The sequence below is a fragment of the Schistocerca cancellata genome, chromosome 5 (genome assembly GCF_023864275.1).
Source record: "Schistocerca cancellata isolate TAMUIC-IGC-003103 chromosome 5, iqSchCanc2.1, whole genome shotgun sequence".
Taxonomy (NCBI): Eukaryota; Metazoa; Arthropoda; class Insecta; order Orthoptera; family Acrididae; genus Schistocerca; species Schistocerca cancellata.
Window position 1 is genome coordinate 4379181 of NC_064630.1, and position 16602 is coordinate 4395782.

General features: G+C 43.9%; 1 protein-coding gene across 1 annotated transcript in view; it reads right to left on the bottom strand.

The window, feature by feature from the left end:
- LOC126187727 (discoidin domain-containing receptor 2-like) overlaps positions 1–16602 on the bottom strand; it is a 302696-nt gene that overhangs the window by 35522 nt on the left and 250572 nt on the right. The window contains exons 13-14 of the mRNA XM_049928973.1: positions 11362–11474; positions 5162–5308 (exon numbers count right to left, since the gene is read on the bottom strand). Coding sequence (XP_049784930.1) covers positions 5162–5308; positions 11362–11474 — 260 coding nt within the window. The remainder of the gene's footprint in view (positions 1–5161; positions 5309–11361; positions 11475–16602) is intronic.

Sequence of the window (16602 nt, forward strand, 5' to 3'; positions counted from 1 at the left end):
ATTCAGACAAGGTTGGCGCCGGTGGCGACACCTACAACGTGCTGAAATGAGGAACGTCTCAACCGATTTCTCATACACAAACAGCAGTTGACCGGCGTTGGCTGGTGAAACGTTGTTGTGATGCCTCGCGTAAGGAGGAGAAATGCGTACCATCACGCTTCCGAATTTGATAAAGGTCCGATTGTAGCCTATCGTGATTGCGGTTTATCGTACTGCGACATTGCTGCTCGCATTGGTCGAGATCCAATGACTGTTAGCAGAATATGGAATCGGTGGGTTCAGGAGGGTAATACGGAACGCCGTGCTGGATCCCAACGGCCTCGTATCACTAGCAGTCGAGATGACAGGCATCTTATCCGCATGGCTGTAACGTATGGCGCAGCGACGTCTAGATCCCCGAGTCAACAGATGGGGACGTTTGCAAGACAACAACCATCTGCACGAACAGTTCGACGACGTTTGCAGCAGCATGGACTATCAGCTCCAAGACCATGGCTGCGGTTACCCTTGACGCTGGATCACAGACGGGAGCGCCTGCGATGGTGTACTCAACGACGAACCCGGGTGCACGAACAGCAAAACATCATTTTGTCGGATGAATCCCGGTTCTGTTTTCAGCATCCTGATGGTCGCATCCGTGTTTGGCGACATCCCAGTGAACGCTCATTGGAAGGGTGTATTCGTCGTCGCCATACTGGCGTATCACCCGGAGTGATGGTATGGGGTGCCATTCGTTACACGTCTCGGTCACTTCTTGTTCCCATTGACGGCACTTTGAACAGTGGACGTTACGTTTAAGATGTGTTACGACCGTGCCTCTACGCTTCATTCGATCCCTGCGAAACCCTACATTTCAGCAGGATAACGCACGACCGCATGTTGCACGTCCTGTACGGGCCTTTCTGGATTCAGAAAATGTTCGACTGCTGCCCTGGCCAGCACATTCTCCAGATCTCTCACGAATTGAAAACGTCTGATCAATGGTGGCCGAGTAACTGGCTCGTCACAATACGCCAGTCACTACTCTTGATGAACTGTGGTATCGTGTTGAAGCTGCATGGGCAGCTGTACCTGTACACGCTATCCAAGCTCTGTTTGACTCAATACCCAGGCGTATCAAGGCCACAGGTGGTTGTTCTGGGTATTGATTTCTCAGGATCTATGCAGCCAAATTGCGTGAAAATGTAATCACATGTCAGTTCTAGTATAATATATTTGTCCAATGAATACCCGTTTATCCTCTGCATTTGTTCTTGTTGTAGCAATTTTAATGGCCATTAATGTATTACACAGATTCCTGTATGTTGATACTTCATGAACCAGTCATTTTTGTATGGAAGGACATCTTTATCTCCTGGAAACAAGCTGATATGAGACGTTTTCTCGCCGAAAAATTCCATTTACTTTACCAAACTGTGCGAAGGTATGTGTACTGTATTTCATAGTCGTTAAATCAGGATCGCAGCAACACAAGGTTGCCTCACTAGGGTACTTTTCAGCTAATTTATCGAAAAGGAACACGTCGAGCAAACGTAGCTGACGAGAAATATACTTATTATAAATTAAAAACATGGTAGGTGTTTTTAAGCTATATTCCGTATTAATGTATTAATATATTTCTTTGATAGCTGTTGGCCTCAGGGAAGGGGAAAAGTTGGCGACTGAAAGGATGGACTACGATGAGATGATGAAGAGCGTCTTTCTGCATCTGTGTTGCCAATGACAAAGAGTTCCATGAAGCCGCTACCCAGTCTGCTGGATTGTTCCAGCAACGGAGCTGTTAATGTTTCTAACCTATGGTGAAATCACGACCACCTGCGTCGTTTCAGGCACCTCGGAAATTTGGAAGTTGAGCCTGAACAGTCTAGACTTCATCAGCAGTACTTTTCTTGCTGATAATGTACACTACCAGCTTGGTAGTGAAGGATCTTGTGTGTAATATTGAAACAGTATCAAATAATGTAGTTCATGAAATAAGTTCGTGGCTTGTGGAAAGTAATTTGATGCTAAATCACAGTAAGACTAAGTTTTTACAGTTTCTAACTCATAATTCAACAAGAACCGATATTTTGATCAAACAGAATGGGCGTATTATAAGTGAGACGGAACAGTTCAAGTTGCTAGGCGTCCGGATAGATAGTAAGGTGTTTTGTGTGTGTGTGTGTGTGTGTGTGTGTGTGTGTGTGTGTATGTGTGTGTGTGTGTGTGTGTGTGTGAAATCTTATAGGACTTAACTGCTAAGGTCATCAGTCCCTAAGCTTACACACTACGTAACCTAAATTATCCTAAGGACAAACACACACACGTATACCCGAGGGAGGACTCGAATCTCCGCCGGGACCAGCCGCACAGTCCATGACTGCAGCGTCCCAGACCGCTCGGCTAATCCCGCTCGGCAGTAAGCTGTTGTGGAAAGCCCATGCTCAGGATCTTGTTCAGAAACTAAATGCTGCTTTATTTACCATTAGAACAGTATCTGAAATAAGTGACAGTTCAACACGAAATTAGTCTACTTCGCATATTTTCATAGACTTGTGTCATATGCTATTATATTTTGGGGTAATTCTTCTGATTCAAAAAGGGTATTTTTGGCTCAAAAACGGGCTGTTCGAGCTGTGTGTGGTGTAAGTTCGAGAACCTCTTGTCGACCGCTATTCAATAGTCTGGGAATTCTGACATTGCCCTCACAGTATATATTTTCTTTAATGTCGTTTGTTGTTAGGAATATTAGCTTATTCCCAAGAGTTAGCAGGTTTCATTCAGTTAATACTAGGCAGAAATCAAATCTGCATGTGTAATGCACTTCCTTGACTCTTGCGCAGAAAAGAGTGCAGTATTCTGCTGCATCCATTTTCAATAAGCTACCATAAGAACTCAAAAATCTTAGCAGTACCCCACTTTTAAGTCTAAACTGAAGAGTGTCCTCATGCCTCACTCCTTCTATTCTGTCGAGGAGCTCCTGGAAGAGCTAAGAAATTAAGCAAATTCCAGTGTTACATTGTCGATTTTCTTTATTTAAACTTACGAATTTTCGCCTGAATATGTTTCTTACATTTCATTTTATCTGTTTCTTCTATCGTGTTATAATTTCATGTATTGACTCGTTCCATGACCATGGAGACTTCTCCTTAATTTGGTCCCACGGAACAATAAATAATACGAAAAGTAAAAGAAGATGGATCCCAAGCAGATAAGTGCAGACTGAGAGCAACTTGCAGATGTGTAAGTGTCCTCAGGAATGGAAGCACAAAGAGCCAGAAACAGATAGGAGAGAGAGAGGAGATGTGAGGGGGCTGTGTGGTGAGACTGTGGTTGCTGGCCCGCCCGGCGGCTAAACAACGTGCTGTAGTCTGGGATGTACTGGGGGCTCCCACGTCAGCACGCTGCTGCGGCTCTCAGAGTGACCTCAGCTTGTAACGCCGGAAACGCATATCCTCCTATTTCCATCTATTGTACTATAAATTTGTTTTCCTTATTTTTGTTACCTGAATATATGACATTTCTGTGTCTTTACATATTGTAATTGTTTTACTATTTGTATATATATATATATATATATATATATATATATATATATATATATATATATATATATATATATATATATATATATGCATTTATGTCGATGTATAAGTGGTTTGTTTCGTAAATATTATTTGTATTTTTACGCTGGGTCTTGCCTAGGGAAAACTGCTATCGAACGATTACATCGATAGGTCGTGTGAAGAATGAAAGTGTGTACGATCTTTGGTAGTGTTAACTCTGCCGCGTGGAGCGCAGGCAGAGCAGAGAGAGTCTGGCTGGAGTAGCGAGTGGAGCAGGTGTGTTGTGTAAAGCTCCCGCGAGTTGCCGCGCTTTCGGGGTTTGGCAGCGTGTAATTGCGCTCGACTTGCGATGATAGTTTCTGACATGGTATCGCGGACGGGAAGCATTAGCTGGCGCACATCAAGAGCCCGTTTCGTCTGGTGACCGTGTCGAGAACAAGGCGCGCCAACATCCAGCTTCTGCAACCGCGACGGCCGACAATGAGTGACTGTCGCCACCTCCCAGATCGACGGCTTCAAACCTTCAGTCAACCAACAAGGAAGACTGGAAGCACGTAAAGTTTTACAACTGTATGGCAGACCTCAGCTTTTAAAACTGTTCAAATCACAAAATTACAGCAACTTAGCATGAACGTTTGTTGCTCATTGTCCCAATTGCATTACCAAGCAGAGTGCCTTCCTTTTCCGAAATGAACCCGAGTGTCGTTGAAATTCAAACGCCAGCATTAAAGTAATATAGCTAATTCTATTTCACTGCTTTAATTTCAAAGTTCAGTTAAAGTATTCATAGCTGGCTACAATATTCTGATACACAAGCACAAATTAAGAGTGCGAGTTTTGTTACCATATTTTAGCTTACCTGTGACTGCAGCTCAGCTTGCTACGTACTAAATTTTACTATTGTTAATTGTTCAGAATAATTTAATTCAAGTTCAAAGTTAAATCTCTTCCTTCTAAATTGCATAGATTCAAGTAGCTTTTGAAATGATTGTTGAGGTAGTCCAAAACTAACCGTATTTTACTGAATTTCGATGTGCTTCAGAAAGAAAGCTCACTATTAATTTCAGTCACTAAATTAACTTTCGATTTTCCGGTTTTATTAATTCTTTTGCTAAATTAAGTCAGAGTGTAGCGAAATTTATTACTTCTGACAAACTTTCAGTTTTCACCCTACACGTGTCAACCTTCAGTTGCCACGCTTCTACTGCTAATTATATGTGTAATAACCTTTCTTTTTCAGTTAATATAGTAATTGTCATTAGGACTGGCGAACGTAATTTCCCCCAAATCTCAAATATCTAATTACCGCTAGTTAATTGTTAACGTAACAGCCGCACATTTACTTTCTTTAGTAACTTTACCCCTTTTTCAAAATTAATTTCCACCAGTTTCATTTGCATTTTTCCTTTCATTTAGATGTAACCCTTTCCTCCCTCTTTACCGACAAATTACCTCGGTGACGATTGCTTTTCCCAAATTTCCATTAGGTACACGCGGTCTAATTTTTCACTGTCATTAAGGTCGATAAGTGAGGGGGAGGTTACAAGCTGAGCTGACAACCACAGAGAGACGGGAGAGCTAGGCAGCCACCGCACCTGATGGAGTCCGGCGTGTGCTCGCGCAGCACGGACGGCAGCGCCCCCAGGTCCCCGTGCTCCTGCAGCGCGCACAGCGGCTCCTCGGCCGAGCAGACGGCCAGCGTGCGGCACACGTTGCCGTCCTGCAGGCTCGACAGCCAGCCGCACTCGCGCAGGAACTCCTCCCTGGAACACAGCAACCAGCTGCTACACTGAAAGTACAAGAGTCGAAGGGAACTGCGTAACAAGACGTCACTCACATCTAGTTTGTACTGTACCACTTTGTAAACAGAGCGAGGAAACAAACATGTACTCACTATAAGAAATATTAGTCTCCTCTCCTCTGCAAAAGAGCACCCTGGCCGACCTGGTGCCTTGCAGGTGGTCCCATCTGGTCACGTGATCATACACCACTTTGTCAATTGTGCGCTCGTGTTAGTCGGCAACACGGGTCAACGCACTCACCGAGACAAAGTAGCAACTGTGTTTGGGCGTACCAGTGACTACAGCGAGAACGAAGCTGCACGATTTCTTGATTATCAGTGCCGACTGTCCAGTGTGTGTACGGGGATTGCTGTACCACTCGCTGCAATGAGAAACCTGTGGTCGTAAATACAGGGTGATCAAAAAGTCAGTATAAATTTGAAAACTGAATAAATCACGGAATAATGTAGATAGAGAGGTACAAATTGACACACATGCTTGGAATGACACGGGGTTTTATTACAACCAAAAAAATAAAAAAGTTCACAAAATGTCCGACAGATGGCTCTTCATCTGATCAGAATAGCAATAATTAGCATAACAAAGTAAGACAAAGCAAAGATGATGTTCTTTACAGGAAATGCTCAATATGTTCACCATCATTCCTCAACAATAGCTGACGTCGAGGAATAATGTTGTGATCGGCACTGTAAAGCATGTACGGAGTTATGGTGAGGCATTAATGTCGGATGTTGTCTTTCAGCATGCCTAGAGATGTCGGTCGATCACGATCCACTTGCGACTTCAGGTAACCCCAAAGCCAATAATCGCACGGACTGTGGTCTGGGGACCTGGGAGGCCGAGCATGACGAAAGTGGCGGCTGAGCACACGGACATCACCAAACGACGCGAGCAAGAGAGATCTTTCACGCGTCTAGCAATATGGGGTGGTTCTAATAAAATCCCATGTCATTCCAAGCATGTGTGTAAATTTTTACCTCTCTGTCTACATTATTCCGTGGTTTATTAAGTTTTCAAATTTATACTGACTTTTTGATCACCCGGTAGATCCCAGCTGCTAGTGTAATGACCGTCGGGTGAAAATCGGGAATAGCTGCGGTAAATAAATGCGAAACTGGGAGTAAAACGCACGTAGTGCCCATTTGGAGTTGGGTACCTTGCAACACACCAGTGCCTACACTGACACACGGTGCTTTACTCCTTCTGGAAGTAAAAAAACGCAGATTTTGGAAGTGACTGCTTAGAGCTGTGTCCTGTGGTCTAACGGCTCGCAAACTGCCTCTTTTCTAACGATCCAAGGTGCCGAGACCATTGACGACTAAAAGAGGCGTTTAAGTCGCAATGTGGAAGGTGCAGATGGGTGCACTGCAAGTGTAGTGTTTGTATGTCGCAAGTTATATTCGCCGATCTATGCATAAAATTTACATATAACAACGTGCATGTCTTCAACGTCGTTGCAGCGTGTTGTCCAGGACTCAAGACTGATAAGAAGACCATTTAACAATATCTTCCGAATGGTACTGACGAGTGTAATTTGATATAATAGGATTTAAGGTTATGAAATGACGTAAAGTTGTCGAAGTAAGTGTTCGTAGATAAATTGTTATTTCGTTTCTCGAGAAGGAGAACATAAGAAAGAATGAGCAAATAGACTGGAATAATAATTTGTGGGTATATTAAATAATAGAGGTACAGTTAAAAATAGACAACAATACGAGATGAAAGTATAAATTTTTAGTATCCGTCAACTAAAGGAACAAGTAGTACTGTCTTTTTTGTGACTTACAGATCATTGCATTTCCCCTGCTCAGTAAAATCATTATCAAAATACACTGAACTGACGTTTGATTAGGCGACAGCTACAATTATCTATGATACAAACACTTGTAAAAGAACTAATGATAATTATGTCTCAAGGGGATACTCAGCACAGAAGGAACAGAACAAAATGCCATACAATAAATGAAAGCTATGTCTCAGCTACATGATTCGTCTTTTCAATTTTAGCCTACGCTTTCTCCTTCCTGCTATGCAAAATGTGGTGGGAGGATGCAGCTCATTTATCAGGAATGAAATGTCATTTATCAAGAATGACATGAATATTCATTTCTGCGAAGGGCAAATACCAAAAAAATGTCAAACGTTGTTTAACTATCGAGCAGAGTGCAGTCATCTCCAAGTTGTGGCTCGCTTCCGCACCAATGACGCCAGTCACATTGGTTTTGAGGCCCTCCTCAGTTTGAACAGGCGGCTGCCGGAGGTGATGAAGACTGCTGGCCTCGTGTGTGGGGTGCAAGCAGAGCTCGCAATTTGCAGCATCGTTCTCAGAGCTGATCGGGGTCCTTTGGTTTGGAACAGATTGGAGGGTCTCAACGAAATGCTTCGTCGACTCTGTGACGGTCTGGGCTGCAGAGAAAGACCTGCGTTGTCGTATGGTTCAAAAATGGTTCAAATGGCTCTGAGCACTATGGGACTCAACATCTTAGGTCATAAATCCCCTAGAACTTAGAACTACTTAAACCTAACTAACCTAAGGACATCACACACACCCATGCCCGAGGCAGGATTAGAACCTGCGACCGTAGCAGTCCCGCGGTTCCGGACTGCAGCGCCAGAACCGCTAGACCACCGCGGCCGTCCGTTGTCGTATGGGGATTTGTAAACTCCACCTGATAGGTCAGGGGTGTGCTACGCAATGGAAGCAGCTTGTGGGGTCACAGCGTTCTTAACGGGTGTGCTGCGATGAACACTCGCCAGTCGATATGCAGCAACGGAAGTTAAATAGCGTTCAGAGTAAAGACACTTCGACTGCCATAATTTTATCAGTAAACTGTCGAAGTATTCGTAATAAAGTTCTCGAATTTACTGCCCTTCAGTTAAGTTCTCGCGCTCACATTATTCTTTGTGCCGAGAGCCGGATGAAACCCAAGTGGAAAGGTCTGAAATATTAAGCAAGTCGTGGAACGGACATCGGAAAGACAGATTAGAGGCTATAGGAGGGGTAGTGTTAACTGCAATTGAAGAAACATTGTCTCTATTGAGGTCAAAGTTGACTGTGGCAGTGAAGTTATCTGGCCACGTGTAGCAGGTGTCGGTGAAACCAAGTTAATTGTTTTTTCCGGCCAACCGATTCTGAGGACAATTCTAGAGTCATTCAAATTAAGTCTACTGTCAACAGCGCGTAAATAGCCAGATCATGCAATACTAGCTAGAGATGACTTCATCCTACCGGGTATAGACTGGGATGTCTCTGGATTGACTGTGGGGAGTATAGACAGACAATCGAGAAATACTTTTGAACAGGTTTTCTCAAAACCATCTTGAGCGGCCAGCTCGGTAGTTGACACGCAACGGAAATATTTTACATCTTGTAGCTACAAATAGGTCGGAACGTATCGACAATGTCAGTATAGAAATGAGGACTAGCGATGATGATGTCATTACAGCAACCACAATTACGAAAGTTGATAAATCAGTGAAGAAGGTTAGGTGAGAGTTTCAGCTAGATAGAGCAGATAAACAGTTGTTAGCATCTCACTTAGACAGTGGATTGACATCACTTAGTTCCCTTAAGATGGACGTAGAGGAATTAGGAGCAAAGTCCGCTGTTTTCTTCTGAACACACAGACGATTTGGCGGACAGGGTGGATGCTGTGGAGTACGGTGAAGTGTCGAAGTTGATTGAGTGTAGAAAGATACAAGATGGCTTAGACAAAATTTTCAGTTGGTGTGATGAATGGCATCAAGTACTAAATGTGGAAAAATGTAAGTTAATGCAGATGAGTACGAAAAACAAATATGTGATGTTCGGATACAGCATTAGTAGTGGCGACACTGTTTAATTATCTGGGCATAACGTAGCAAAGTGATATGAAGTGGAACGAGCATAGGAGAACTATGATAGGGAATGATCGACTCTGGTTTATTGAAAGTATTTTTGGGAAGTGTGGTTCGTCTAGAATACAGGATGCTAGTACGACCTATTCTCGAATACTGCTAGAGTGTTTGGAATCCGTACCAGGTCGGAGGCATCGAAGCAATTAAGAGGCAGGCTGCTAGATTTGTTACTGGTAAGTTCGAACAACACGTAAGTGTTACAGTGATGCCTTGGGAACTCAAATGAGAATCGCAGGAGGACAGACCACTTTCTTTTGGAGAAACACTACTGATAACCATTAAAGAACGGGCACTTGAAGCTGACTGCCAAACGATTCCACTTCCGCCCCATATATTGCGCGTAATGATCATGACGATAAGATATGAGAAATTAGGGCTCGTACAGAGGCGTACAGACATACTTATCCTTTCTCTCTATTTGCGAGTGGAACAGGAAAGGAAATAACTAGTAGTGGTGTAACGCCGGAAATGCATATCCTCCTACTTCCATCTATTGTACTATAAATTTGTTTTCCTTATTTTTGTTACTTGAATATATGACATTTCTGTGTCTTTACATATTGTAATTGTTTTAGTATATATATATATATGCATTTATTTCGATGTATAATTGGTTTGTTTCGTAAATATTATTTGTATTTTTACGCTGGGTCTTGCCTAGGGAAAACTGCTATCGAACGATTACATCGATAGGTCGTGTGAAGAATCAAAGTGTGTAGGATCTTTGGTAGTGTTAACTGTGCCGCGTGGAGCGCGGGCAGAGAGAGGCTGGCGGGAGTAGCGAGTGGAGCAGGTGTGTTGTGTGACGCTCCCGCGAGTTGCCGCGCTTTCGGGGTTTGGCGGCATGTAATTGCGCTCGACTTGCGATGATAGTTTCTGACATGGTGTCGCGGATGGGAAGCATTAGCTGCCGCACATCAAGAGCCCGTTGCGTCTGGTGACCGTGTCGAGAAGAAGGCGCGCCAACATCCAGCTGCTGCAACAGCGACGGCCGACAATGAGTGACTGTCGCCACCTCCTCGATCGACGGCTTCAAACCTTCAATCAACCAACAAGGAAGACTGGAAGCACGTAAAGTTTTAGAACTGTATGGCACACCTCAGCTTTCAAACTTTTAAAATTGTTGCATCACAAAATTACAGCAACTTAGCATGAACGTTTGTTGCTCATTGTCCCAATTGCATTACTAAGCAGGGTCCCTTCCTTTTCCGGAATGAACCCGAGTGTCGTTGAAATTCAAACGCCAGCATCATTCCACTTCACTACTTTAATTTCAAAGTTCAGTTAAAGTATTCATAGCTGGCTACAATATTTAGATTACACAAGCACAAATTAAGAGTGCGAGTTTTGTTACCGTATTTTAGCTTACCTGTGACTGCAGCTCAGCTTGGTACGTACTAAATTTTACTATTGTTAATTGTTCAGAATCATTTAATTCAAGTTCAAAGTTAAATCTCTTATTTCTAAATAGCGTAGATTCAAGTAGCTTTTGAAATGATTGTTGAGGTAGTCCAAGACTAACTGTATTTTACTGAATTTCGATGTGCTTCAGAAAGAAAGCTCACTATTAACTTCAGTCACTAAATTAACTTCCGATTTTCCAGTTTTATTAATTTTTTTGCTAAATTAAGTCAGAGTGTAGAGAAGTTTATTACTTCTGACAAACTTTCAGTTTTCACCCTACACTTGTCAACCTTCAGTTGCCACGCTTCTTGTGCTAATTATATGTGTAATAACCTTTCTTTTTCAGTTACTATAGTAATTGTCCTTAGGACTGGCGACCGTAATTTCCCCCAAATCTCAAATATATAATTGCCGCTAGTTGATTCTTAACGTAACGGCCGCACATTTGCTTTCTTTACTAACTTTACCCCTTTTTTCAAAATTAATTTCCACCAGTTTCATTAGCATTTTTCCTTTCATTTAGATGTAACCCTTTCCTCCCTCTTTACCGACAAATTAACCTCGATGACGATTGCTTTTGCCAAATTTCCATTAGGTACACGTGGTTTAATTTTTGACAGTCATTAAGGTCGATAAGTGAGGGGGAGGTTACAGTAGTACAGGAGACCCTGTGCGTAGAATCTACGTACATGTGGATGCAGATGTAGACTGACCTGGTCTGCTGGCTGCAGCCCCTCCACAGCGACTTAACGAGCACCAGCCTCTTCTTGTGGGAGCTGGTCAGCCCGTTGAGCTCCGGCGCTCCGTCCGCCTCGCACAGCAGCACCTGCAACACGCGTCACACCGGCTCACTCACCTGCAGAGTCAGAGTCAGAGTGGGGGCAGCAGACGCAGGAGACCCGTACCGCCGCTCGTGGCGAGGTTTCACAAGGGGAAGGCCTCAGACACGGCCAACCGATTCGGCTCAAATTTCGCAGGTCGCTTGGGTACAACCTAAAACGAAGGAATCTAAGTTATTTTGGGTCAAAACCCCCGCAATTTTGAGAAAATCACCCCTAAAAGTTATGTTGATCAATCGACTCAAAATTGGCGAGATCGATAGATAATTGTAAACAGAGCATTTCTCATCATCAGGTATGGGGTCTGAAAATGCATACTTTTCCAGAAATCGATAAAAGAAACTTTTACAACTGCCGCTTCTGTACCCACATGGTAAACGCTTTTCGCCGACAGTACCGATAGCGCAACGGCCAAGGTAACTGGCTGGGAATCGGAGATCCCGGGTCCGAATCTCGAAGGAACTTGCGGATATTCTTCTTTTCGTTTGTAGTTTTCCATATCCCAATTGATAGGGATAGGAGGGTTAATAAGGTAAGTAAATCAATAAGGAATAGTAATAATAAGGTAGGCGATCTAATTTCCCAAACGCCGTGAGTTAGTAAAGTATTAAACTCTTAATCCTTGTCACATGAAAACAACTCCGAGTAAGAGTGCTGCGAATTCCTCACGAGGGATCACAGATAGCCAACAGCGCGACGCTTGTTTACAGCGAGGCACGGGACAGAATGCACGCGGGGAGAGTTATGTTGTCCCCGTTGCCACTTCGTCATGTCATAGTTGTGAACCTGGAAGAGTGAAAGTGACCAGCACGAGCCTCATAGAAGTCAACCGGAAAGAGTTGTTTTCCGTCATTAGGCTGCCGCGAACCTCGCGGATGAAAATAGTGATTTTTTCTTCGTTAATGCGCCGAACTAACAAATGACGAGTAGTGTATGTAGTTTGTAGTAATTAGCTCGTCTGTTTATGCCGTATTAACTAGTTATTGTTTGTTGTGTCATATCTTTCAGGTGCATAATGTGAATAATGCAGAATGTACACCCTTCGACTAGCGCTGTAATATATATTTGGGAGCCTATCACAGTATTACCGACGCTGTGTTTTCGTTTGTAAAAGTGTTTCAAGACAGATGCGTTATCAATGCACTACTGGAAGCAGGCAGTTCTGTTTCTCGGCGTTCCAGATTGATATGAGCGGTTATCGTCGAGCGATTTTTGGAGCTGACGAACGAAATGACTTTTGTTGATACTGAAGTACTACACCATGAAGGTTTCTAGGAAATTCGAACCCAGGTTTACCGATTGCCAGCGAGTTACCTTAGCCGCTGCGCTATCGGCGCTGTCGCCAAAAAGCATTTCCATGTGGGTACAGAAGTGGCAGTTGTAAAAGTTTCCTCGATTTCTGGAAAAGTTTGCATTTGCGGACCCCATACCTGATGATGAAAAATGCTCTATTTGCAATTATCTATGGATCTCTCCAATTTTGAGTCGATTGCTCGTCATAACTTTTAGGGGTGATTTTCTCACAATTTCGGGAGTGTTGGCCCAAAATATCTTGGAGTCCTTTGTTTTAGGTTGTACCCAAGCGACCTGCCAAATTTGAGCCGAATCGGTTGGCCGTGTCTGAGGCCTTCCCCTTGTCAGTGGAGCTGGTCTGCCGTCGCCTTTCTCAGATCTGCTAAGAAGTGACAGGTGTGTATCTGTGTGATGTGGACGACTGTGACGGGTACTCAGAGGGTGTAGTACAGGGTTTGTGTTGTTATGAGTGAGAGGGAGGGAGAGGTTGAAGCCCAGTGCCAGCATCTCGAACAGCACCGAGGAATCCACTGACCTACCGTCCCCATCTGATGGGCAGATCACCACCCATAGTGCCAGATGCCTCACTTCATCAGACACTGTGGAGACGTTTGGCATTTAAACCAGGACACTGCCACAAAGACTGGTGATCAGAAACTTAACACCGACACATCTCCTCTCCTTGGCGGTCAAATACTTGCAGTGGCAATTTCATCCACCACCAGGATTCAAACCGGCTTTCCTCCGTGTCGAGGGGAACCACACAGACGTGCTTCAAGCGATTTCGGTTATGGAGGCCGGTTCACCCGCATCCATACGAGCACAATTATTATTTATGGAAATAGCCACATTCGACTGCGCAAGAACTTAGTTGGTACTTAAAGTCACTGTCATCTGATACGCCAGTCCATCTGCCCAGGCAACAGATCATTCACTATTGAATTGCCGGCGAAGTTAGTTTCATTGAGGTAACCCTGGTGCGCGTTAATGTTAAGGGCTTGATCAGAAACGATGTGACCCCCTAGAATGAAATTTGCACTCCATAGCTGGGTGCGCGCTGATATGAATCTCTCTGGCGGATTAAAACTATGTGCCGGACCGAGACGAGAACTCGGAACCTCTGTCTTTCGCGACCCGCTCTCACAGCTTTACTTCCTCCACTACTGTGAAGTTTGGAAGGTAGGAGACGAGGTACTGGCGGAAGTAAAGTTGTGAGGACGGGTCGTGAATCGTGCCTGGGTAGCTCAGTTGGTAGAGCTCTTGCTCGCGAAATGCAAAGATCCTGCATTCGAGTGACGGTTCGGCACCCAGTTTTTATCTGTCAGGAATTTTCAGTTTCACAGTCTGTCATAGAAATAGCGCATATGACATTGTCCTCTGCAGTCGGTCCTTGTCATGCTTCTCCTTGACACACTCAAGAGACAGTTGTGCGATGGCCAGTTCGACCTCTTGCACTAATTTCCGTGATCATCCACAACAACACAAAGACAGAGTGACACGACACAAGTACCCATCACAGTCAACCACATGTTGCAAATAAACATGATAACTATGGCAGCTGCAATCGGTTGTCCGTGAGGCCTTTAGCGCCTGTACTGAAACTGAGAACCACTCAGTTAAGTTCAAATACGTTCCACAAAATTTCCAAGACAAGAAAGACAGTTCAGGAAAGGAGACTGCACAGGAAGAAAACGTATTTTACAGTAACTGTACACTGATCAGCCAAAACATTATGACCACTGGCCCCACATTTAGAACGTAATTAAGCAGCGATTATGAGTGGCACGAATTCGAAAAGTCCTTGGTAGGATTCCGGAGCTTTTTGGCAGCAGGTGTGTTGCCCTGGACTGACGTTCCAGGTTAATACACTGAATTCTGGTAGGCCTGGATAAAAAAATATGCAGATGTTCCCTCCAAAACTTACGAATATTAAACGAGACATGAGTTATAATGACCTTGATTTATTACAATAAAATGAATATTAAATAGAGGTGACCTGCGGAAACATTAACATAATACAATAATTGACAAATAAACAACTGAATGGTAAGTTGTGGCAACTTTAATAAAGTTGGCATATCTCACATAGGAGTCAGGGGGGAAAACTAATATTCTCGCAAGAAATTTGCTTGCCATTCCAGAATGCCAGCTGATTGTCGTAAGTTTTAATGGACGTAACTCATATTACAGAAAGGATAAGCGTCACACCTGTGGGAGGAGTTGAAAGCAAACTCTTCATTACTGACAAGAAACAAGTCTTCAGAGGGAATCTTGAAGTAATTGGATAACGAAAAACTTATTCGAATTCCCCTATACCTCGTCCGCAGCTGCAGCATGAGTGTCACTGCAGTATTTCAGGTGATGGTCCAAGTGGCTGCAGAATCGATCACTGGTGGAACGAACGACCCTAGCCAGTGGCGAGTCCAGACTAGCCGAAATGTTTGTGGCTCACCAGTGCGTCGGATCAGGAGGCTCGGCGCCAGCCTCCAGGCTCCATCTCTTGACCTTGATGCGAGTTGAAGTGGTCTACTTTCCCATCCGACTTCCAATCGAATGTGAAGTACGAGGAAACCTCACATTTCCGCATTTTCCATCTCTCAGTATTTGACTGGATCGACTTTGACGGCTTCCGATTGCCGATCAATTAAGCTGCTCGTGCCAAAAATTCGTTTCCTCTTCCCTGACTGGTTAACCAGTGGCTTGTGTCCAACCGTACTATACCAAAATGACTTACGTCACACTCTATGTGTCTCTCTTTTCGGCCAATGATGTTCATTTTCTAACTTGGAGTTTGTTTATGTTAGCCATTAGCGGCAGGTTTCATGGCAAATGAACATTGTTTTGTGCAAAGTGAGAGCATTTGGTGGTCTCCCACAATTTCAAAGGCACAGGACCAATTGTTCCCCATCCATGAGACGTTTATCTTTAGTTTTCTGCGGTTTTCTGCGGAAACGGCCAGCTATTGCCATTTCCCGTACAAAGGAGCGTTCCAACTAAAACACGCGAATTATCACTGTACAACGTTTTCGCCATGCGTTTCTCTGCGGGAGAACCTTTTTGCTTCTCTACACAATGGCCCGTCTTTCTGCGGCACTCCTGCACAGTGATATCCACTGTCCAGTGGAACAGTGATCCATCGCACCATCCCTGGCGGCCTTTCCGAGAACCTCTCCCTGGAGTGCGAGTCTTTTAGTGGGCTTCGGCCAGTGCATGTACCTTCTCAATTCCCCTACATTTCCCAACGCTACATCGCACGCAAATCTGAAATGAAATTAAGAGAACAGCAAGACTGCTTCAGATATCTACCGACAATTACTAGTATCGTGATATATCAACTGCAGCAGGAGTTTATCGCAGATTGCTGAAGCAATAAAAGGTAGCTAGCGACTGGAAGAGAAAACGCAAGAACTCCCGTTTTCAAGAAGGGCCGTAGGGAAGATGCACACAGTTATAGACCTATATCGTTGACGTCAATCTGTCGTAGACTTACGGAATATATTTTATGTTCAAAAATTATGACGTTTTTAGGATACGAAAATCTCGCCTATAAATATCAACACGGATTCCACAAAGAAAGATCTTGCGAAACTGAGCTCACTTTGTTCCTGAATGAGATCCATAGCGCTGTAGGCAATGGTGCTCAGATTGATGCCGTGTTCCTTGACTTCAGTAAGGCATTCGACTCTACCCCACACTGCTAGTTCATGAAACAAGTACGAGTTTATGGAGTATTGGACCGGATTTGCGACTGGATTTAAGACTTTCTTGCAGATGTGACCTCAAAACGTCGCTCTTAACGGAACAAAATCGAAGTATCCCAAG